This window comes from Ammospiza nelsoni, chromosome 4 (assembly GCF_027579445.1).
Source record: "Ammospiza nelsoni isolate bAmmNel1 chromosome 4, bAmmNel1.pri, whole genome shotgun sequence".
Classification (NCBI taxonomy): Eukaryota; Metazoa; Chordata; class Aves; order Passeriformes; family Passerellidae; genus Ammospiza; species Ammospiza nelsoni.
Genome location: NC_080636.1, coordinates 57381813 through 57407184, shown reverse-complemented (window position 1 = coordinate 57407184; position 25372 = coordinate 57381813). Strand labels below are relative to the sequence as shown.

At 42.6% G+C, this 25372-nt stretch overlaps 1 protein-coding gene across 1 annotated transcript in view; it reads right to left on the bottom strand.

The window, feature by feature from the left end:
* Positions 1-25372, bottom strand: part of ADGRL3 (adhesion G protein-coupled receptor L3) — a 482547-nt gene that overhangs the window by 140747 nt on the left and 316428 nt on the right. The window contains exon 6 of the mRNA XM_059470076.1: positions 22887-23687. Within this exon, the coding sequence (XP_059326059.1) occupies positions 22887-23687 (801 nt within the window). The remainder of the gene's footprint in view (positions 1-22886; positions 23688-25372) is intronic.

Here is a 25372-nt window from a genome sequence, read left to right as displayed (position 1 = left end):
GCAATGGCAAATACAGCAAAACCCAGTGAGATTTTTTTAGCCACCTCTCAGAGATTGAATCTGATATCAAGAGCTCTGTGCCAGCTCCTGCTATCCTTACTCTGTTCTTGCCCCAAAAGTCAAACAGGATGTTCCCAACCTCCTCAGTGGGTCAAGCCCAGCCTGTTCTGCCTCAGGTGTGCCTGAAATGACTTGGCATGGAGAAGTTTAGGGAAAGCCCAGCCAAAGACATCCAGTCTATCTCCTGCAGAGCCAAAACCATTCCTTATATTGCTTTGAAAGGTATCTCCTTGGGGCTGTCCACCTCACACTATCAGATGCTGAGCAGCAGATCCCATAATCAGAAGATTTTGCTTTAGTTTTGGCTTTCTCTGAGGGGAAGGAATATTGTTAATTCTTTTTTTTTCCCCATCTCTTTTAGCTGGGTGCAGCTCTTAATCAAGGCTGCAGCCCTGTGTTAGAGTGAACCATTTCACAGCACTCTCCTCCCCTGTGGCATGGCCAGACACTCCCATCTCCTCTCCTGGAGCAGATCTGGCAAGTAAGGCAAGCACAGGGCGAGGTAGAGCTGATCTGATGGAAAATGCCCCACTGAAAACAATAATTACTTGTTTTCCACTGGCTCAATGAGCAGAACCAATTCAGGCTGCTGTGGCAGCAGTGCCAGATGTGAGGCATAGGAAAGGGGAAGAGTAAAAGAGCCAGAGGTGGGATGGGGACAGCTATCAGTTTAACCACAACAAAAAACCACAGCTGGGAACAGTGGTGGCATTGTATCTGGACTGCCCCTCTAGTCCCACACCAGACTCTCTCCTTGCCCCAGGGAGACTCCCACCAACTGCAACCTTCCCTCACTGCCTTTCAGACAGCTTTAAATTCACCTGCCAGCATAATTTAAAGAGCGACTCCAGATCAAGGGGTTTAATGAAAGCCAAATGCGTTATAGCACACAGCTCCTCACAGGCAGAGCTCGGGACACAGCCCTGTCATTCTCTTACTTATGCCACTCTTGTTCATGCAGAAAGGGGAGAAGTGGGGGAGAGGAAGAAATCAGGCAGTAGCTCTTGCCATGCTGAGCTTAAATTTCAGTGGCAAAGCATCCAGGGGGTTTGTCAGAGAAATCAGCTGAGATGCTGGATTATGAGGTAGGAGATGTGTCCAGAGCAGACAGGTAGATCTGTGAGTCACCAGCCTGGAGACAGTAATTGAAGTGTCTCGTGGTTTCAGATACTGTGTGATGTGGTCCAAGAATTTGTCACTCTCCCCTACCTCCATTTGTGACAGCCTCCAGGAGATGCCCCCTCCAATTTTGTCTTTATTTTCCAACCTTTATCTCTCCATTTCCACACTGTACCTCCCCAGTACTGCCTGTACTTCTGCTGTGAGCCCCCATTTCATCACAGCCTGATTCCCTGCCTCTCAACCCGCGTCCTCCTGTCCAGCTTCATCAGCTCCATCTTCCACTGCTTTGTGGCCAATACAGCAAACCTTAAATCTTATCTCTCATGGGTCTCTGTGACTATTCCTGCCCGAGACTGCAGCCCTGGAAGGGCTGTCAGACAATAAAGCATAAAAGCATTTTCTTCATTACAGGTATTTTTCGTCAACTGCTCTCCTTAAGGAAGTGCAAAGATGAGTAATCTGCTTTCCCTGTGGGTCAGTGCACCCTAACTGCATTAATCACTTCTTTTGATCTGCAAAAGGAGCCCTGAGACAGGCAGTGCTGCTTGCCTGGCCCTGCATTCCTGCCTGCTGCCAAGCCTCAGCAGTGATGCAATGGGACACTGCAAAAGGGGACAGATTCCATCTCAAAGGGAGTGATCAAGCAGCAAACGAGATTAACACGACATGATTTGATGAAGAAATGAAACAAGAGTGGGTATTATGCTCTGTGACATAAAAGAACAGGAATCTAAGCCATCTTGTCTTTCCTTTTTTATTTTTTTCTCTTGTCTTCTTTCTTATCTTTCAAGATAATATAAGGTATTTCTCAGCATGAAGGACATGACTGCCTGTAGAGAGATTTTGACAACTCCCCTCTGAGTGCTAAAATGCTGTCAGCTGAAAAACTGAGCTGTTTGGGCAAATTGATCCAGCTCTGACAGACTTCCTCTCTGTTTTCATGTTTTCTCTCTCAATCAAAAGCCTCCTAAAGAATCCATGTTTCCAGTTCAATGTCAGGGAACGGGGGAGAAGAGGGGAGATCGCCTGCTTTTGCTGCACTGTTCATCGTTAACCTAGCTGGAGGAAGAAACCTGTGAGAGGAAGAGGAAGGTCTCAGAAGTCTCTTGCACCTCCCCATTGCACACAGACACAGGGTCTGAAGACAACAGTTTCCCTAATTCACTATTTATTTCCCTATATAGTGACTGCATATGGGCTTTCTGCCTGCCACTGAGGACAGAGTCAATACAGTTTGGGTGCAGACATGAGCAGAACAGGAAACTGAGATTACAGGTCTGAGTTTATGTCCAATGCCAATAACAGGCAAACTGCTGGATCAGCCATCCAAAGAAAGCCTTAGTGGATTTTTTTAAATAATCTTTAGGAATCATTTTCCCCTTCCTTAGCCCAAATAAAATGAAATCAAAGCATTTTTAAACCTGGTCCCTAGCTGTGAATATATCTATAACCTTTCTGCATCAGTGACAATTCCGAATACAATTTTTGATGGCCAAATCCTGGGAGCACTCTTACCACTTTACAGCAAAGATTAAGCATGCTCCTGTCACAGTCAGTAAAATAGCATCTCTTCCTATCACCTCGGTTGGGAGCTCCAGAAATGTCCAGTCCTCTACAGTGAAGCAATGCCAAGCAGTCCAAAGTGCTTAGCAAAGACAATTTGGTGCTTTGTTGTTTCTGCACTCTTTTCACCTATGCATATAACACAGTTTTATAAGTTGGTGACTGCTGTTGTGCTTATAGGGTCTTCCTCCAGTTTTTTGAGCTAAGTATCAAAACATTGTGATGTTCATTTCTCCTCTTTACCAATCTAAGGAAACCCATGCTCAATGTGGCCAATTTTCTGTTTTTTAACTTCTGAAGCAGAATTACTAGTTTATGGATTCAAAGAGATTTGAAGTCTGTAGCTTATGAATTTTACTTCTAGTAAAGTCAACTATAGACTTTATAAACTTCATTGTGTCCCTTTTCATTGCTTGACCAAGTCAGGAATGACATAGAAGATTTTACTGTCAGTTCCCTTCATGCTGTCATGCTACACTTATTTATTTCCTCACGGCCAGGGAATAAGAAGTTTGAAATGGGTCAGAAACTGCAGAACCTTCAGAAACTAGCTCACAACCTTCTGAATAACTGTGCACAGAACACAGGTTTATACAGCCAACATCTACGGACCAGATGTTTCATACAAGGTCAAACATAATTTTTTAGTATCAGATATTCTGCATTTGGGACCTGCATTCCTTAAGGCCTTTCAAGCATGTCTTGGGATTATTCTTATCTTAGTTCCCATGATGTTACTGTAGGCCTTTGGATGACAGCTTTGATTATAAGTTTGCACACTGCCTAGAACAATAAGCTCCTGATTGGTACTCCTTGAATAATACAAATTAATTCTCGCCTGAGCCTCCCTCGCCCTGGATGAATCATGCTGGATGTCTGCCTTCTGCAAGGGCAGCAGACAGGTCTGCTGGGGCACTGCTCTGTCTGCCAGCACTGGGGCAAGGGTCCCGAGGCACTGCCACATTCCCTGATCCCCAGGGCCTGGCTGCATACGTGCAGGGGAAGGGGTTGTTGCACTACATCACTTCTGATCTGCCTGTCAGACCCCCCAGAAACTACAGGAAACATCCAGCATGACTGAAAATGAGACCACAGAGTCTGAAAAGTGCACCCAAAATGTTGTGTGTTTCAGCCCAGCTGAAAACTGTTTCAGCTTGTTCTGCTTCAGGCTCCTGTTCTTTGCAGTAAAATATGCTGCTATAAACTTAATAGACAGCTTTAGCTTAGAGTATTTTCCTTTACAACAGACATCATTCAAACTGTCCTTAGTCATACATTCCATCACCTCTGAAACACGATCACCCAATATCTCAATGCAAGAGAACCCTTTAGACTAGAACCCTTTAGCTGCTTTAATGAATGTACAGATTTATATATTCATATATACTGGCCCTGACCACCACTTCAAGCTAAACTTCCTCTAACAGGCTAACCCTTAACTTTGCATTTCAGTTTCTTAAATAATCTCTTGACCGAAGAACTGACAAATCCAAGCTTCAATTATGTGGACAATCTGGCCTCTTATCAGGGACAAGAAGCTCTCTCTTCACCCTCTTGTGACCCAAGCAAGAAAGGAAGAACACTCCTATTTCTGATTAGGTATCGGACCCATGTGGGATTCTAACTTCTGCAGAATTAGCCTCACACTGAACCCCAGTAATGACCACCTCATTGTTTAGGAACCCAGGATGGATACATGGTTTTTTTACCTTGACTAGAGGAAGAATAGAGCAACCCTGCTCAATCCTTCTTTTGTAGGGTTACATCTAACAGCACTCAGTGGCTTTGGGGACACTCAGAGGGAGGTATGATTTCTGGGTTGGCACCTTGGGATTGAGTGCAGTCTCAGTAATATCAGCCATTCCAGCTCTGATTGACATGATAGTTCCAAGTAACATTGGTCAAATGGCTCGGTGACCGCTACAGCAAGAATTGTGCGTACACAAGCATCTGATAAAAGAGTATTTTGCTTTCGGTAACTTGCATTACAAACTAGCCCACTTGCTGCAGAGGGATTCTAATACAGCATAATCTGCTTAAAGAAAAGAAATAGCAGAAATAAAGAGAAAATTTCCAGTGTGGAAGTACTTCTGACCCCATCATGGCAGTGACACCTTCAGAACAGTGTAATTCAGCTTTCTAAATCTAGCTGTAAGTCCTCAAGCAAGGCAGCTGAATACTAGGCATGCCTCAGCCAAAGGTTCACCTCCCTTCCACAGCCCCTGTGGATGGAGAAGAATGCCACTCATGGAGGTGGCTGTGCTGCTCCCTATGCCAATCTGCCCTTACAAAGTGTGTTAAGGTTGCTTCTTCGTGCAGGAATTCAAGCTTTCATTGTGCTTTTCCTCCAGGGATGTCCTAATTAGAGATGGGGTTTCCTTCTCAAGTTACTGAATTTGAGGAATCATGCTGCTGTTATTTACAGGCAAATTAAACAGGAGCAAAGATGGACAGAGGGGAGGAATGGAGTGGGGGAAAATGTCCTGGGGTGGGGGGAGGAGAAAGGGACCCATATCCTGATGCATCCACAAAAAGGACAGAACACCTTCACAGAAGGCTGGAGACCTTGGCATCCAATCCTGAATCCCTGTGGTCAGGGAGCAAGTCCTCTGAAAGCTTTTCCTTTGCAAGATGCCAGACAAAAATCTCCAATTAGTTTCATAAAGATGAGAAGCCAGATTGAAAGCTGCCTGTTATTTGACACAAAGGTGGCTTTCTGCTCAGGATAAGAAGAGGTTTAGAAAACACTGAAATATTTTCATTAATGTGTGGGAACAGAAGAAGAAAGAAAAAGTGGAGGGCAACAAAGTATCTGTGCAGTGGATTGAGGGCAAATGCCTACACTATCTGCTTTATAAGATGGATGAGCAGGGCTGCAGGTTGTCCCCAGGTACCCAGTGTCAAGCTGATTACAAAGGTTACAAATGACTGGAACAAGCTTAGAGCACCCAGGACAGCTAAGAAAAAAAAAAAAACAACTGTGAAAAAGCCTCATTTTTCAGATGTTTGAAATGACATTCTTCAAAAGTCAGTGCTGGGAAGACATTTCACGTTCAGTCTCAAGCATGTACAAGTCAGGAGCGGCAGCCCTAAATTCTGCAATTACATCCTAGGACTTTTAAACCAAAGAAAAATAAAGCCCACAAGAAATAATAAGTATTACAGATTTAGGCTTTTCTTCACTGTGCCTCAAAGTCTTCAGGACCCATACTTTAAGGCTTCGCTTTCCACTTAAAAATGCAATATGACTTTTATACTTTTCAACAGAGATCACAGAGACTCTGGATAAACCATACCTGAGCTCAGCAATGCAGTCACTAGCACTGACAGCCCTGAAGTTGCACTTCAGAGGGCAAACTGTAGAGCTGTCTTTGTGAAAATTTCTGTATTCTAGAGGGCATTTAGAAAATAAAAGCAGAACACAGTCCCAGAAGCCCAAACTCCCAGGGGTGATCTGGTAACAAAGTCAGGCTGTCAGATTTGGCACTGGAGCAGCTGAGCACCCATGTCCTACCAGCTATGCTGGGATAACCTCTCAAGGAGGTTTGGGATGAGCTGGGCCTGGGAACATCACTGCACAGCCACAGCACCTGGGCAGCTGCAGTCTGCTGGGATTCACGGCACCCTGAAACAGAGCCAGACGTTTCAGCTGCTCGGGGTGTGCACAGGACACACACACACAGATCTGCTGAGACAGCTTGAGGTGTTCAGCAGGAGAAATCATATTTGAAACAGCAAGTCAGGTTTTGATTAAACTGGCAATTAAGCAAGCAAGGAGTAGCATGCCCTGGGGCTGCAGAGATGACAAGACAAAAGAGCAATTCCTTTGGTGGAACAAATGGCTGCAACTTTGCTGCCTTCAGCAGGGCTGCACTTTTCCATGTGAGCTGTGGAGCCAGCCCTCCCCAGCCTTAGACAGGACTGTGGTATAAATAGTACTGAACTGCATTCAGCTGGGAAGAAGCCATGGTGCAGGGAGGCAAAAACTGACACTCTACAGGGATTTGCAATGCAGCAATGGGCCAGCAGCAACACCCATCTTCTGTGCTTCTACGGATCCTCTCTCAAGCTGTTGGTGGGACTCTTTTGCTAGGGGCAGCTGGGCAAAAAGGCAGCCAAGCAAATTCCTGGTGCTACCCTCTGCCCACCAGAAGCTGGCAAGGGTCTTCAAGCCTGTTTATAAAATTTAGCCCATTTGTGATCTTTTCTCAACTAATACAATACTTTTCAGTGAACTCATGCATCTTACATTTTCAATGGGCACAGGACAAATGAGAACTTCACAATTCTGTTATAATCTCCCCAAGCTGATGATCATCTACCAAAATTTCATTAAATAGGAGGTCTCCAAGATGAAGAACTTAGGGTCATTTTAGGTCAGCAGTCCTGCTGCTCAAATTTTAGCTAAGAAAATTGTCAGAGACAAATTAATGCATTGGAAACATCAGAACGGATCAGTATGTTTAACCAAAGGATAAGCTGCAGACAGTGATTGTGTAGACAAACTTTGATATCAGCAAAACCTTTGTGCCCTGGTCCACATCTAGCTTCAGATCAAAGGTCCAGAATTCAATTTAAAATACCCTGAATGCAGCACTAACATGCACAGAGAAAAGCAGGTGATAACCTTACTGTGGGGTGCAATGAAATAAGAAAATATCATGACTGTCTGAAGATGACTTAGAACACTGGATAACTGTTGTCATTATATTCCAAGAGTTCTATTGTCATTACATTGCAAGGGTTCCATATTGCTAGAGTTTTTTACCTCCTTGATGTTTCTTGTAGGCAACTCCTCTAGGCACTGGCTCTTCCTCGTCCTGACAGCAACCAACTGACTGACTCCAGTTCCCACCAATCCACTCTTTTATAAATAACCCTTTTATTGGCTACAGGTGTGGCCTGTTAAAATCAGGCCTGCTCCTACTCTTTAGTAATTGGTTCAGCTGCAACTCTTTAGGGGATAAGATTACATTCTATACCACCTTCATTTACCCATACTGTATCCCCCTACAGATAACAGTGAGCATCCAAGCACTCAGGTGAGACTGATTGGAGGAGGAGGACCCCACAACATGAAGCGGAAAATCAAGCTCTGAGAATGGCAGAAAATTCAGAAAGAAATTCAGCCCAGCTCAAGAAGATGCAGGCCCTGGATCCGTTCCCTGGAAAGGCACCAAGGGTGATTTTTAACCAAAGTTCTTTGTACTTAGCTCTCACAAAAAAAGGCCATACTGACAGTTAACTCCATTGGTCACCTCTCCCTCATCCCTCTACCCCGGCATGTGACATTTTCCTGTGTGTTTCAGCTCCCTTTGCTGGTTTGCTCTCAGCGCGATGCACCCAACCATCAGAAAACCTGGCACAGGATGCACTCCCTGCTAAATGCCAACCCCTCCATTCCAGCCAGGAGCTGAATCTCAGCCCATGCATCTAGCAACACAGATGAAACACAGAGCTTCATCTCAGCAGACAAATAAACACTGGGCAATCCTAGTTAACTCTGGATATCAATCCCAGCCAGGGTGAAACACAGAGATCTGCTCCCTGTGCACAGCTAAGGCACTGATTTTATATAGACAAATGTATCACCACTGGGCACAGTTACAAAATGTATCCTAACATGAGATTTATGAAGATAAAGACTCCCTCCCAGAATTTCAAATAAGTAAATCACCCAGTAATTTGCTTGGCATGATTGCTCCTTTTTCTCCCAAGGCAAAATGCAGGATGTGTGATTCATCTTATTACCCAGTGGTCAGCAAACCTGAGACTCCTTGGGCAGTTCAGCAAGCACTGCCCAGTCTTTCCAAAATTTCCCACTTGCAGATGAAAGTTATGAGCTATGAGAAAGGGCAGAGAATGAAACAGACATGATATAGCCATAGGGATAGCTAGAAAAACATGGAATATTCCTTGTTGCATCCCCTCTAGGTAGATAATCTATAGTTTCCCTGCTCTGCCTAAAAACGCAATGAGTCGAGGATACAAGGCTCAAATCAACGGCACATTCTTCCGGAAAGGCTGAAGGGCCATAATGTCAGTCCATTCCAGAAAAAGAACAGGTCAGAATAACCTGCTCACCAAAGGAAATTACGATGTGCAAGGATCTATTTTTATTATAACCTGGAAGAAAAGACTGAAATTTACAAAGGATTGTGACTTTCACACAATATTGACTCAAGGGACATCAAACCTTTCATTTCCATAAAACTGCCTTTTTTTTTTTTTTCCTTTGGGCAATACTAAAATGTTCTATGTTTAAATGCACAGTTTTCTACATCTAATCCCCAGGGTGGTATAAAAAACTTTAAAACTTAAAAGAGAAGGAGGAGGTTGAGAGCAGCAATGCCACAACTACTGCCACCTGGCCAACTCCTTTCCAGCCTGTGAAAACCAGTCTCTGAATTTCCATCAGGCTGATGCTCTTTCCTCTTCAAAGCCATGTCTGTACTTGGCAGCATCAGAGGCTGCAAACTACTGCCCAACAAATCCAGTCTAACCCTGTCAGAGTTAGAACTCAGTCTTTGCTTCACTAAAAACTACACGAATTGTTGCCTAATTCTGGAACCTCTCAATTCCCTCACAATCTTGCTGCCCCTTTCTGGTCTGGTCTAGGCATTTTCCCCTTCCTGCTAAGCTTGGTATTGACCAGCTGATGCTGTCCGACAGAGCCAAGGACCTTCGCTGCTCTGCCAAAGCCCAAGTAGTCTGGTCTAGAAAAGAGGATCCCATCAGACAGAAAATAGATAAAGGGATAGAAATACATCAATTCCCTATATTGCATTTGGAGTGATGTGCAAAATCAAATTAATTAGATCTGCATAATATCTTGATATTTTGACTCAGGGAAGCCGATCAAATGTTGATATCTATGTGAATTGCTTGGGACAGCTTCATCCAAGGAGAAAAAACCCTTTTATGTCCCTGTCTTCAGTGAGAACAAATGTGTATTTAGCATGAAAATCCTACTTTTTCAAATATATCTCATCAACACACGAGTATATATCCATCTATACATCTACAGTGTGCACAGCACTACTGTCAATAGTGCTCCCTGCAGCAGTAGCTTCAGACAAGTCTGCACTCAATGATTTCAGATACAAGAAGATGAACAGCAAATAGACCTAAATAAACATCTCAGAGATGCAGGCATGGCTTTCACCAAGCCAGTAGCCACCTCACAGGCCCTCCAGATGCCTAAGAACCTCCCCATAAAAGCAAGGTAATGTTTTTCTGGAGAAGAGTTGCCACCTGGGGACATGGCCACTGACTTCAAGTTGGGCTTTTAATCTGCTAAAATGGAGGAACAGGGCTAACCTTGACCTGGAAGCCCATGCAAAAGCACCAGCGTTTTTTAATAGGTAATGAAACCATGCATATAAAAATCTGGGTAGGCAAGACCAACTTTTTCTTTGATGCTCTGAATTGCCTAAAATATTTTCCTTTTTAATAATGGGATCCAGTTTTCAGGCATTCAGTACAACAAATTTTATGTTGTTAATAAACACATTTGTTTAATGAATATCTCTTGGTAAGCTTGCCTGTAATTCAGGAAATCCAAGTGTAGCCAAGATAAAAATATGCACATACTAAAAGCTCAAATTGAAGAGAAAAAAAAAAATCAATTGAAAGTTAAATTACCCATCTTAAATTTCAGTATAAAGGCTACTAGAAATACTGAGCTCTCGAACTTCAATTAATCTCTAGCAATTAAGCCAGAAGGGAAAAAGATTCTTCAGAGTATCAGGAAGAGGGGGGAAAAAAAAAGGAAAAAAAAGGCTTCAAAGAGCTCATATCAGCTTTGGTAGGGACGTCACCATTGCTTAAACTCCCATTCATGGCTCTGTTGGGCTGATTAACTCATGCTTGTCTTAGACTCCTCCGGGTTTCTTTTTTCCAGGCATCCGTGTGTGACTGCCTGCCTGTGTGTGGCACACATTTTCCAGCTTCACTTCTCAGGGATTAATCAGCAGAAGTGCTTGTCATGGTTAAATAGTTTTATTTAATTTGCACTGTGTGAGGATATTTGGGCAAAAGGGAAAAATAATCAAAATTTAATTACTTTCTCCCCCTTTATAATGAGAAACAGTTGCAGTCTTTGGAGACTCAGCTGGGAATAGAACATTACTTAGTTTTATTGTTAAATATGCAATAATAAGAAAAAATAATAATTGAAAAAATCAATAATCAATTTCTTGCAGTAGGAGAGTGACAAGCCCAGCAGAGGTAAAAAAGATTTGTATTATCAACAACTGAAGTTTATAAAGATACTGAGGGGACAAGAAAACACCAACACCATGTCAGGAAATATCCAAGGGACTTTGTTACAGGTTTCTAAACAAACAGAAACTTTTACTAAATGCCTCAAAGATGTCACTCCAGTCAGTCATGCCAGCTATGGGAAGTATCACCTTAAGTGGCTGGCCAGAGTCTGTGCCTTGCAAGTTAAAGGATTTCCTAAAACTTGATCACCTCTCCTTTCTTCTAATTACAGGCAAAAATATTAATTTGTTTTCTATGGATTCCCAGTGGAAAGAAAAGCTTCCTTAGCCCTCCTCTTCCCTTGATTATCATCTTTCCTTACATATTACCTATCAGAAAAGGGTCCAAAGGTTTCGAGGGAAGATGAATTCGAGAAATGCACTGATGCATGTCATATTTTTGATGATTATTCCTTTGGCATATTAAAATCACCTTTAAAATTGGAGTAGGGAGAGGACAGCCAGGCCACTGTAACAAGAGCTTCATCTGGAGAGGACCTGCTTTTACAGCTGTGGCTTTCCTCACTAAAGAAAAGACATTTCTCACTGCTAAGTGTTAACCAGCTGTAGAAGGACACTTCACATCACTTCCCCTGCCCTAGAAGACATCACAGGAGGAGATTTAATGAAACACATAGGGGCCATGGGTCAGCAAGGTGATGCCTGCCATGTTCAATTACAAATCAGGTTGTCTGGAAACCCACAGCCCAAAACTCCCACTGGCACTGCCTCATACCAGCTAGCCCCAACGAGACTTTGCACTAATTTTGGTTAATTCCAATAATTTTTCTTTGTTTACAGCTGATGTTTACTCTGCCAAGAACATTGTGGCAATGACTTCCAAACATGCACAGGACAATTTTGGTCACAAATTCTGCTGTAAAGGGCAAGAGAGGACTTCCCCTAGCCTTCCTTGATACATGCCCATTGAAAGGGTTCCTCTCTCCAATGAAAAGAGGGGGACACATGCCTACCCTCACACCGCTCAATCTAACAAAGCCACAGCCTTACTAAAGCCTCTCTCAGGTGGTTAGTAACCATCAAGAAATGCCTGAAGGTGAAGTTTATCCAAAGTATTGCAAAACATGGGGTTTGAAGGAAAAATCATATTTCAATTAGAATTAAGACACTGATGAGTGCAGGAAATTTATGTCTGCATATTAAGAAAATCACAACCAGAATTTGCCAGTATATTTTGCCATGAAAAAACTAGTGTTAACAAGACTCTTAACACAATTAATTAATTACTCAATTACTTCTTGTATCCTCTACAGTTCATTTCCTTGCATGATCAACATAATTTATTTTTTTTTCCAGAACACTCCTTTAAAAAGAGTATGGGAAACAAAAGTGGGGGGGAAAAGACAAGTCAACAATCAGAACACCCATTTGGAATTAAGTCATTCAATACCTTATGCAAAAACTGCTGGAACAAGTTTTTGTCCTTTCCCATGGACAGATGTTTTCATCAAGAAGAAAATTAGAACTTGATGACAAATTCCAAGGTTTAAATGTCACTCCCTGGCACTCGGGTTCAAACAAAGACAGAAGTGGCCTTAAGAGAGCAGTATGCAGGCTCTTCAGATTGGTAAATTTTTTTACATAGAAAGCAGGGTTTACACACACATTTAGTGGCACTCATAAAGTACACATCTGAAAGTAAAGGCTTTCTTGATTTTAGTGCCCAGAAAGCTATTTTCTCATTGCTAGTGAATTATTTGCTATTTTGGTCTATTCAGGAATTTCCCACTGCAGTAACAAGTTTCTAAAATCTTAAAAAAAAAAAAAAATAAAATCAGACCTACCATTAGCTCCCATAGAAAGCAATCTCCAGAGCACTGTCTGAGCATGGTCCAAAGGGTACGACCCAAGACACACATTTTTACCTTTCTATGGATAATGCAAATAGGCACAATCAAAACATTTATAATGCGAATGTTATTTTTCCTCTTAACTGAGGAGAGAATATCCAACCAAGAAAAGCACTCAGTGAAGTGAGGCACTGATTGTCTGGGTGCCTTTCTGAAGGTACACTTCAGTTAAAGTCAAGTCATTAGGCTCAGCAGAAGAGGAAGCGGATGAAATCCAATCGAATGCATTACAGAGGTCAGACTAAATGAGCTAATGGTCCCTTCTGGTCTTAAAAAATCTATTAATCTAATTTAATTCTCTGTTCTACTCCTCATACCAGAGTCAATTTGAACTCATTTATATGAAAAAAACCACATTACAGCAGCCTTACACAACACTGTGTTCTGACCATGCAGTTTTAGGCTACCCAAAAGCTTCATTTACTCCCCACCGAGCTCAGGAGGAGGTTTGAATTATCCATAAAGAGAACTTACATTTACAAGCAAGGCACCAGCCACAGGCACCTCTCCCAACAGAATGTTGCATGAACGTTCACCTCAAACTGTACAAATCAACCAGAAACTTGCCAGAGCACTCTCCACCTTGGCTTGGTTTTTTGGGCGATGGCATCCTTCACTCAGCCTGATACTTGCCACAGAGAAGAGCACAACGCTTGCATCAAGAAAATCTGTTCCAGTCATTGCGAGGATATTTCTCGTGAATAACTTGTAACACACTCAATATTGCATCAAGAAAATACTTGGCAGTTACTGTCCAGTGAGAAAAGCAAGCACTTATGAGGAGAAGGCCAGAAATATTCACTGCTGTTAATGCTACCAAGGTACTCAATATGCTCCTATCAAGCAAATATATTTTACTATCCCTCAAAAAAAAAAAAAAGGAAAAATTTCCCTAATTTCCCTTTCTCTTTTTTCTTTTCTTCTTCATGCAGTTTTCCCTCAGTATTTCCCTCCTCCTGGAGCCTCCATGCTCACATTAACATCACCAGTCATTTGCTTAATTTGGCAGTACAAGAGTGCAAAGCATCACATGAATCCAGGCTGATTGACCTTAGTGAGCCACAGCATCCCCCAAGCACGCCTTGGATAGAGGGAATAATTTAACACAGAGGAGCAGCTGAAGGCCAGCACATGGGGGCTCACAAAAGCTTTTCTTCACATGGTAGGTTGGAAAGATCTTAGGAGTGGGATAGGGACTTCATCTCTGCTGGCATGCCTATTCTTGATGTTGCCTTTACTTTTTCTCTCTGCCTGCAGCTTAGACAGCCCTTTCCCTGTCTCTGTCCCAAACATCAACAGATGAAAAAGAACTGCAGAGCTGCCTAACGCCTCATCTCTCCAGTGGTTGCGTTAATTTATTCCAGCCATTTGAGGGAAGCATGAATGGCACCCCAGTAAGCCAGCTCAAACTGGTATAAAGGCAGCTGATTTCCCATCTTCTGTCATGGCCAGTGTATAACTTCTATACTTTTTAGCTCTGATGTTTCTCTGGGTTTTTTTCCCCCTTCCTTTTGAGCCTCAAGCAGGTGGTACTTTGTGAAAACAGACCCAAGGAGCTATGTAACATAAAACAGCTGGTTTGCCTCTTCAGTGCCAGTCTCTTCAAACTGAATCCTGTATTTCAGTGAAACTTCCCTAAAGTCCTGTTTCCTCTCAGCACATTTTAATCAAGCAAAAATCCTATTTACAGTGAAGAAATCCCGTTACAGTGAACAATCATGACATTGTTTTCTTGGACACATCTCGTTCACCCAAGCCTTTACTGCCCTCCTTTGCCCTCCAATCATGAGCACACCCTTAAAAAATAACCTTTTCAACATTAAAATGTAAGGCAGATATTGCAACTTAAATTCATATGGATATTCACCATTTTTTCCAGCTTACAATTTATATATTCTTTTTGGATGCTTCAGACACAAATCAGGATGTCAAAGGGCCTCTCACTGGCAAAGTGCAATTCCTTCCAGAAAAAAACAGCAATCCACTGCACACTCACTCCTGAAGCCTCTAGCCCAAACTCCCACCAGCTTCAGAGAATTTATCTGAATAAAAGCTGAGCTGAAACTCTTCTGGGATTTTGTCCCAGAGAGTTTTTCATTATATCAACCTTTACTTTTGCACACCTGGTAGACTCCCCTGAAAGAAATCAACACATCTTGATTTTTTCACAACTCAACTCTCTTGCTTTAGTGTAGTTACTAACAACAAAATCTACTTTGAGATGGAGAGCTGTGAAGTGCTTACTACTTTTTTCTTTCCTTAATCTGTGTTCCCCTTTCAGGGGCATTTCACAGCCCTTCATGGCTGGTCCCATTTCTCCCTGAACATGGAGGTCTTCAAACTAGCTACCAAGACTCTTTATGCTCCTTCAACCTAAATTCCCTTCCTATCAGTAATTGATCCAATCCAACCCTACTGTAAGAGTTCAGCTGGATTTATGAGGATAATGCTGACCCTTCCATTCCTCATACATGCCTTTGGGTACTTCTTATCAGCACTGATATACCACTGGAAAGCTGACTTGCTGCTGGATCTGAAGGATGGGGACCTGCCAAGGACAGCACCACAACTGCCTGAAGTCAAGGGAAGGCTCTTTAAAGCTTCCCCTTAAAGGTTCAGTTATTTTGTAGCTGACTCTTGAAGAGCTTCTTGCTCTTCTTTAACATGAGTATGAGAGCAGAAAGAAGGGCATACAATGCCTCCCCTAATTGCCTTGACTCCAAAGCAGAATATGGCAGGGCATCCATAACTGCTCTCTCAGTTAAAAAAAAAATAGAAAAAAAGAAAAAAAAATAAAAATGAAGAAAACCTGGCATAGCAGCACTGCAGAGTGGTGATGGTGGCATTGAAGAAGTTAATTAGCAACACTGAACTAGACTTTAGGAGACAAATCTTAATAAGTGTTGCTAAAAATACTGCACTAGTCATTTCCAGAACAAACACAATCAGTGGCAGACGAGGGAGGAGAGCAATCCAGACCCGTGAGCTACCGTGGTGGAGGTATTTTCAGTGGGGAACAGGAATAAAGGCTGCTCATTACAAAAACACAGTGGCAAAACACCTAATACAGGATAACCATTTCCCAAGCCAGGCTAGCGGCTCTGCAGCCAGGCCACACCAGAACTGCAAGGAGCAGAAGGTGTGTGCATCACACAGGGTGTCAAGGTGCACAAATATAACCCGCATGGAGAGGGTAATGTCTTGAGGAAAAAGCCTGGCACGTTATTATCTCAGTTTGGCCTGGGATGAAAGAAGCTGTCAGAGGCAACAGCTCAAAAATGGAACATCCAGGAGCCTCCTCTTGGGCTAAAGCCCCAATCCCCCCAATACTGCACACAAGCCAGCTAAACCTGCTGGCCAAGGGATAAATGATGGACTAATCACTAAAATCTTATTTAAAAATTCAACACTGAAAGACTGTCTCTAGTACACAATTCAGTCCCTTTCTCCTGCAAAAAGCAGCCTTGGACACTTGCTACGTGTTACCTCTTGCTCCCTGCTGCTGGCAAACAGCTCTAACCCAAAGTGCTGGCACATTCACAGCTGGGTTTGCTGCTAAGTGGACTGATAAGCCATGGTTGATGTCAGCATGACTCAGTGGCCTTGAACTCAATGAAATAACAATTAATCACTATTGAGGCTGATTCCTCATGTTGAGAAGCTCGCTGCAGAAGAGGAAAAGCCACCATCCTTCACTGGCAGTTAATGCTTTTTTCCCTATGCAATCACCCCCCTATCTGCATCCCATGCTTGCTGCCAGAAACAGCTGTCTCAGCTTTTCAGACACGTTCTTGGCAAGGTCCTTTCCCCCTCACGGTGTTTGACAGGATTATGAAGTGCCGAAGCCTCAGGCCTCCTTTTGTTTTGAAGCTTGAAAGTGAAGCTTTAGCTTAATCATTTTGTCTCTTCCTGCCCTTCCCCTACTTCAACCATCCTGGCTGCCCACCAGCCCAGTCCCCAAGCACTCCCTTGGGAACAGGCCCCCAGCCCATGGATATAGGCAATGGCAACAAATGACCTCCTATGAGGATACTGCAGTACCCCAGTTTAGCTCATGGATGGGTTAGGTCTGCTGTTCCATTTTCTCAGGGTGGTTTAAACAGGTGACGCAGAGCAGGAGCAGTAAACTGAGGAAGAGGAAGGCTGCTCCAACTCTGGTAAAGTTATCTGCTCTTCTATGGTAGTTTTATTTAGGAAAGAGGAGCAACCATGTATTTTTTCACACTGAAGAGACACTGAAGTTCATCCCACTGCACTAACCAAACAGTATTAATATTTATTACATGCTCTGCAAAGGGAAAATTTTGAAGCTGAGGGATATTGCACTTTTTAAGGGTTTTTTTGTGAAAAGGTAGACAAAAGAGCTCAAACTCCAGCTTTCCAGACAGAAAGCAGAAACCCCTAATTTCAGAAGTCTAGTGTCGTGTGATTCTTTTTTATCATTTTCTACTCAAACACTGCTTTACAAAAAGGGCAAATTTAAAACAGGATAAAAATTAGGAGACAGACCAGACCTCAAAATGGAGTTTGAAAGCAATACTGTCCCTTTGAGCTTAAGGTACTGTCTGCCCAACAAATGTAGGCTGAAAGGCCTGCTTTGTTGTAAAAGATGTTCTGCTTTTTTCACCTCCAAACTCAGACATCCCTTTCTGCCTGAGACAGCAAAAAGGGACTGAAATATTCATTGCCTAAATGGAACATGAATATGTGGGCAGATATTGGTGGGTAAAAGTCAGGGCTGCAGTCCATACTACACGTTTAGCAGAAGCTCCTGAAAGCAAGAGCTTATCTCTCTGAAAGCCTCCAGCAACACTGTGCAACCAGCAGCTGTCACTGCAAGCAACACACAGGAACACGAGTGAGAGAGGCAGGGACGCTCCTACATGGGAGGAAAGCAACTGGAAAGTAAAAACACAGGAGAAGCAGCAATTAAAAACTCAGCAGCTCCCTAAAAAATGGCCTTTTGTCCACCAGGAGAACTGCTCATCACAAAGGCCGGCCTTTTAAAATGCAGCCTAGATTCAACTTCAGAGATAGCAAAGGTGGCTTATCACAAGGGGTTCTGGAAGCGACAGCAGCTCATATCCTGTGCACAAGTGGGATTTAAGATCCTGCAGCCCTTTTGGGGCATTCCTGGACAGGGAAGCCAGGCGTCGGAGGCGAGCAGCGCAGGAAGCAGCTCCAGCCACGTGTGAGCACATGGCAGCCTTGAAATGTTCAAGCTCCTCTGCCCACTGCCCACATTACTCAGCTGTCAAAGGAAAGGCCTCAGATTTATGATGTGAAAATTACATTTTAACGAGGTGTCATATGTGTTTAAAGTCCTTATTCATCACCATGCTGCCACATCTTTTACCCAAGACACAAATGCACTTAATTAGCATATTATAAGGACAGACTGTTCACCTTATCTGCATTGTGAAACTGCTTCAGGAAGAAAAAGCACAGAACAACCCAAACATTCTGACTGAATAAAATACTTGCAATCACACGTCAAGAGAGCATCCCACAATACTTGACAAAATGTGGAAGATAAAAGTGTGACATGCACCCTCTGGTATTCTTAAAATATCAGATATCCATGTAATTTCTGTATCACATTTGATTACCATAATGGCAGTCCACAGTGTTAATATTAAACGTGCAGAAGCCACTTAAGCACATTTAGGCTTTATCAGAAGTCCTAGAAATCATATCAGCATCTTTCTTATGTACTGGGTATATACTTGGGTAATACTTGGGTTTCCTGGACAAAATTTAAAATATCTTCTCGAAAATAGACGGTCTGTGTGTCCCATGTCACTGGGAATGGCTACCAGGCAAGGCCAAAACATGCACAAAGAGATCTTTAACTTGGTTCAAGTTCTTCCCTGTACTTCTCTACTATGGGGTGTGCTACAGTGCCCACCTAAGCACCCAAATGCTCAGCCAGCATATCCTGAGCTCTGGCAAGAGCTGCCAGCACTTGGGCACCTAATGAATTTAAAAGACAGAACTTGTGGTCTCTGTGATGCCCAGGAACCCCTGGCTGGTGTCCAGACAAGAGCTGTGCCTGCTCAGGGAGGTGCTGAGGCACAGAACCAGGAGATGTGTGCTTGCATGCAGCACAGCACTGGGAAGCAGGATGGGAACACTTCACCTTTTTGGAGAGGAAGGCTTGTTGGTATTTTCTTGAGTTTATTTGCACAGAATGTATCGTAAGTGAGTGATAATTAAAACAGGTAACTCTGGTGAATGTCAACTGATTAGGTTGCAGAAAATTTTCATCCTGTCACTACAGCCTTCTGTTTCCCTCTCTGCATATGTCTAGTAGGACACAAAAAAAATAACCTGAAGACTGTTCTGGGTTTAACTTCTTGAAGAATGAGAAGAGATGCAGAGCTATCCTTACTAACACTTCACATTCACAAATTCAATAGAAGCTACAAAGAAATAACCCAAAACCTCTGGAGCATTTATGAAGAAGCATCCTCCAAAAAGCTCATTTTGAGGCCAAACAGCTCAAAGAAAATACACTTCAAAGGCTTTTGGTATCTTCAAGTTCACTTCTTGAGGGCAGACATTAATGATAGGTTTCTTGGGACTTGCAGGCACTGAAGACTGTTTGCTTTCAAAACCACTTTTGGGATAAATGAAAACCACCCCAGACAAAAGGGGGGGAAAAAAAAAAAGAGCGGGGTAAAACGTTAAAATGCAGCTTTTCTCATTTCTGAGAAAAATGAATAGTTGCGTTTAATTCCATCAAGAGCCTTGAATTGCTTCAAGATTAGCTGAACTCAGCTTTTAGCACTACAAAATATTTTGTTTTCTCTGGTAACTTCAACTGCTGCAGAAGTTGAGCACAGAAACTCCAGGATTTGACATTTACTCTCCCCAAGGAGTAAAAGTTCATTTTTTTAAAATATTAAGTGAGAGAGGCTCTGCAACAGTGAAGGTCTCAAGTATGTTCCAAACCTATATGCACAGATCTTTAATTAAAAATCACAGAAAATGCTTAGACACTGTGAACAGCAAGAGGATGTGAGTCCCACCTTTCGTATAAGTGAAGCAACTCCTGCCAACTCCCAGTTTCTCAGAACAGTTTGGGAAAATATTGAAAATGCTTGATTCTAGGTGAACTGCAGTCGCCAAAACCTGTATTTTATTTCAGATATTCCTGAAATGTATGATGCAAGTGATTTCCAATAGGCTACTGGCTATTTAAGTAGTTAAGTATTTCACTTTTCTTGTTATGATCAATTTTTGGTTTTACGAGCTCTTCTAAAACTTCACCCTTAATTGTTTTTTAACAACCCATATGTTCAACCCATCAATTTTACAATCCTTCTTTTATTTTCTAATTAAGCTGATATTGTTTACAAATTTTGCTACTCAAATTGTAACACCATGGAAAAATGCCTGCATTGAACATGGCTCTAATACAAAGAAACACTGGTGATTTTTGAAGAGAAGAGACACATACCCACAGTCCACTCCATTAAAAAAATCTAAAAAAAATATCCAAACAAAAATATCCTGATTCTTCACTGCTTGTGAAGCAGTGAAGGTTGTATCAGCTTCAGTTCTTGCTCTTTGTTGGAGGGGCTGGGTTTATATCAACCAGATACTTAGTGTTATGTGTAAAGCAATGCAGCATGAAATTTGGTGCTCACCCAAAAATGGGTTGCACTGAACTTGAAAGAGAAAGCACCATGCAGACCTGGTCTCCTTGCTCCTCTCTGCAAAAAAGCCTGATGTCAAGCAACTATTTGCTCACCTGTCCAACCCAAAATCAGTGCTTCTGTCTCACTGATTCATCAAAACTTGTTCCCACTGATCAGGCTATGTGGGTAAGGGAGCAGTAAACTCCCTTAGGGAAGTTTTTTCTCTTCTCTTTGAAATGTCTTGGCCCATTCAAGTTTTCTCATCAAAAAATTCAGCTGCTCTCAGAGCAGACCTCTCCAAAGTCCTCTAAACTTGTAAAAGAGTGAGGTAATAAGAACCTTATGCAGTTTTGCCAGAAAGGAAATCCTGATAATTCTCAGAGAAGAAAACCACAGGTAAAATTCAGCCTTTTATCCATATTACAAAGCTTTGTACAAAATTTGTACACAGGGAATGTCAGAGAAGGCTCACCAGATTCCCCAATACCAGATTAACTCTCTCATGCCCACCATTCAAAGCTAAGAACTGCTTCACCTTCCTATCTGAGGCACTGGGGGATTGTAAATTCTTATCCGAACCAAGAGTGAGGGGCTTCAAACCAGAGTGACACAAAGATAAACCAAATCCTCACAGACAGACCAACACCTGACACAGTTTCAGCCCTCTGCAAGGTTTTCACCTACTCTCCCATTTCACCATCTTACACTGCAAAAAAAGGGAGAACAATTTCCTTTTTTCCCCTATTTTAGGTTTTTCACTGATTAAAGCTTTTTTTTTTTTTTTCTGTATTAAGGATGCTATTACTGACTATGGTCACCACATGAACAAGCACCAGCAAAGAGTCTGTTATAATACCTGGAAATAATTCACCAAAAATGAGAGAAACTCTGTGAAATGGAAGGGATGCAATTGATTTCCACTCCTTGGGAATAACCAATAGCTCACAAATTGCTCTGCTTCACTCCACCACCCAGAAAGTATATGCTTGTCATTAAGTCAGGAGAAGGAGAATTATTACTTTATTTTTTACTCATCTGAGATCTTTACAGAGGTCAACATCATTGAAAATATCTCTACTCCTTAACAGTCACTCAGTTCTTGTTCATCTGCTTCTTCAAGTTTTCCTTCTCCCCTTCATTAGATTTTTATAAAAAAAACCCACAATTTCATTGCCAGTTTACTACTTTTATTCCAGCCCTCCCCAGATTTTCATACCCACAATTTCTTTCATCATCTCTTGATCCACTTGCATTTTATACGGGTAACAAGCTGCACACAGGAAAAGAAAATCTCATCAACAGAAATCTTTTCACTTCTCTTTTGCAATCTAAAGCCCTGAATCTCCTCATCCACTTTGAAGTTTCTTACTTACAGAAGGAAATGTTTCAGAAAAAGCCATGTTATTAGTTGAATACTTTACTGTCCAAATTATACTAATTCTGCCTTTTTTTTTTACTTTTCCAGCCTTTGAAAGTACACAATCAACCACAAGAAATACCTGATACTATGACTTCATCAGTACAGTAACAATCATTTAAAACCACTGAGCAAATCCTGTTTGGAAACTCTTGCAAATCATGCAAGCTTGACCACAGTGCAGGTTAAGTTTGTTATTAGTAAAGTGGCAACTTCATAAATGCAAAATGATGATGGAATTCCCTTATATATAAGGGAATATATCTAAAGTAACTACCAGCACGTTTCTAACAGGAAAAAAGGTGGAGAAGCTGGGAAACCTCTGGGGACCCGACGATCCCCTAAGATAAAGTATAGTAAGTCACAGTAAGTCATGACATGCTTTAAAATATAAAGAGAAATTTTACAGAAAATAAAGCAAGAATTCAGAGGATTTTGTTGATTCTACTCCTGACTCCACACTTGTGGGTGCATGCTCACAAATTCAATTAGTCTGAGCTTCTCTAAGAAGACAAAACTCCCCCAGCTTAATGAAACAAAGTAATTTAAACTGGCAGGCAGTTTTCCTCCAGCTGTTTGCAACAACATCTTCCATGCTTTGTTTTGTCAAAATTCCTGCAGAAGGGAAAATGATCTGATCATGTACGAAAGACATTTGATTCAGAAGAAAAAACTGCTACCCCTGTGAACAAACCCATGGGCATTTGGAAACTGTTTCAGGCTACTATGTGTAGTTACTCCTTCATTCATTTCATTTCAACTAAAACCAAAAAAAAAAAAAATCTGCACATAATTATGTCTAATAGCCATTATACATCTGTGGTGGGGCTTTATATGCAGAAACTCAACCAGATCAGTAAGACAGGAGTATGCTTCAGCTTTTCACAAAAATAAATACTAAAAAAAAAACCCAGAAAGATTTTTGGTTTGGTATTAAACCCCTTACCTGCTCTGCTGTCCAGCGGGCCAAAATCCAAGGAGTATTTTACAACGTGATAGTTGTTCCATACATAGAGGAGGTTGTCCCGGGGATTATAATCCACAGCAGCAATGTACTGGTAGGAGTTTGGAAAGGGCACATCCACCATGCTATCCTTGCTTTGGTCAGTGTTATATATGTAGTCTATTTTATTCCCTGTGGCTTCATTGTCGTCATCTTCATACACAGACTTCACCACATATAAAATCCCACAGATCATAAAGGCATTGGAAGCTGACCTCTTGTCATAGGCAGTATCCCACGTCCCTTCGATCCTTAACGTGTAAGGGTTCAACTGGCTAATGACAATTTTGCCATTATTCTGTTCTGTTGCATAGATTACCCAGAGCCCGTTCTCGTCCACGGCCAGGTCGATGTCGGACTTGCCCCCCCAGCGGTAGGGAGAGGTGTCATGGTAGTTGGCATTGGCGATGATCGCCTCCCCGCTCTTTATCCGGGTCCGCAGGTCGAACTTAACGATGTTCCTGGTCCGCTCCTTGTTGAAGAACAGAGCCCCATCGTACACCACGAACCCCGTGCCGTCCACCCGGTGCGGGAGCTTGTAGGTGGTGGTCGGCCTGCCGGCAATGAAGTCGTCCTTGGAGGAGTATTCCGTCAGCGTGTCCGTCCGGTACGGCGTCCAGGGCATGTAGTAGATCTTGTCAGAGGCCTGCAGAGGGTCCTTGCACCAGGCGCCCGACTGGTGGTCAGACTCGAATAAGTGTTCGCTCTGGTAAACTCCCTTCAGCAGTCCAGGGCAAAGAAAAACTGTCGTAGGGGAAAAGAATTTGAAAGAAAAACACAAGTTAATTGCAGTTCAGGGGTGGCTGGCCCAAGCATCTCAACAGATTCTAGTCCCGGAGCAGAGGACACTTGTGATGAGAGGAAACCCAAGAGCAATGCCTTGGAGCTGGAGACTATCCTTCCTGCCCACCGTATCTCTGGAACAACATCTGCTCCATCAAACTGGGTTTTTTTCCCCCCCTGCTTTTTCTATCAGCTGTAGCTCGTTTTCTTATTGCTTTTCAAATCTATTTTTACAGGTATACTTACTTGGACCACTCGCTTTTGTAAACTCTGAAATGAATATGTGCCCCCAAAGGATTTCTGGGTTTGTGTTTCCAAATTATATTCTGCAGTGAATCTGTACCTACTAGGTGAAGGGCTAAACTCCGAGGGAATTGATCCAGATATTTATTTGAACAGCCCACAGAAGAGTGGCCTAGAAATGGAAATAAGAGAAAGAAATTCCCATCCTTACAGCCCAAATGATATTAAATATTTAAAGGATACCAACAGCAAAGCAGAGGTGAATCCCTTAGCAACTCGGAGGAGCATTTAAAGCAAAGGGAGTGTGGGGGGGGAACACCCATCTGGAGTATAACTAGGAATGAGACTTTCCAAGCTGCTACAGGACACATGAAACATGCAGTCCACACAATTAAAAACGAATGACATATGGATGCTGAAAGGAAAAGACAAGGAAGAAAGGAAGAAAGGAAAGAAGGAAGGAAAGGAATAAAGTTTGCTGGAGAGGAACCCAATGTCTAGATTTTAATCAGTTAAAAAATGTCCTGTTAAATATAGTAGTAATTCAAACTTAAAAACATATACCTTCTATTGTTACATGAGAGGAGCACAGAGGAGCAGTTTGACTAACTGGGATGCTTTGCTGCTCAGACTTCGGGACAGGGGGGCTGTCAAGGGCCAGGGCACACCCAGGACCTGGGAAGAGGCTCAGCCACTGCCCGGCTGGCCTCGGCCCCATGGGAACACCACCAGCCAGGGGCCAGCCGGCTGGATGGATGGGGAGGCAAGAGGAGGGATGCTGCAGAGCAAATCTGGCCCTGGCCATGCCCACCAGCACCCTCCTGGCCTGGAGGCGCTGCACACCCTTCGGGGGGAGAATACTGGTTGGTTATTTGGAACGCTGATCTCCGCACAGTGACCGTGGCGATGGGATGGGCGGCAGGGAGGCGTGAGGAAGCATCCCACCGCGCACTTCCGGAAGCACGGGGCTGGCAGGATGGGATCCCACATTCACACTTCCTGCTCGGAGCATAATTGATTATTTTTTGTAAATGCAGAAATTGGTAATGTTGTCTGGAGAGCAAGACAGGAGGAAAATCAGATTTAATAGCCAGTATAAAATTATATAGATCCATTGGAGTCTAAGTAACCACGCAGAGTTGCTGAAAAAGGGGTGCCATTTCCAAGAGGCTTTTATGCCATAATTAGATATACTTATGCACATACATATGTATGCACACCTTCCAAATTCTTTGGGGCAGGAAAATGAGTTCTCTAAGCCTTTGAATATAAATTTAATGGAAGAGAAAAGGTGGCACCGGTTAAAAACTTTTCAGCAAACGTGAGTTATCTGGTGAAGTTGAGCAGCAGAGATACTAAATAAACTTTAACAAAAAGGTAGTGAGAATTAATGACAAAGTATT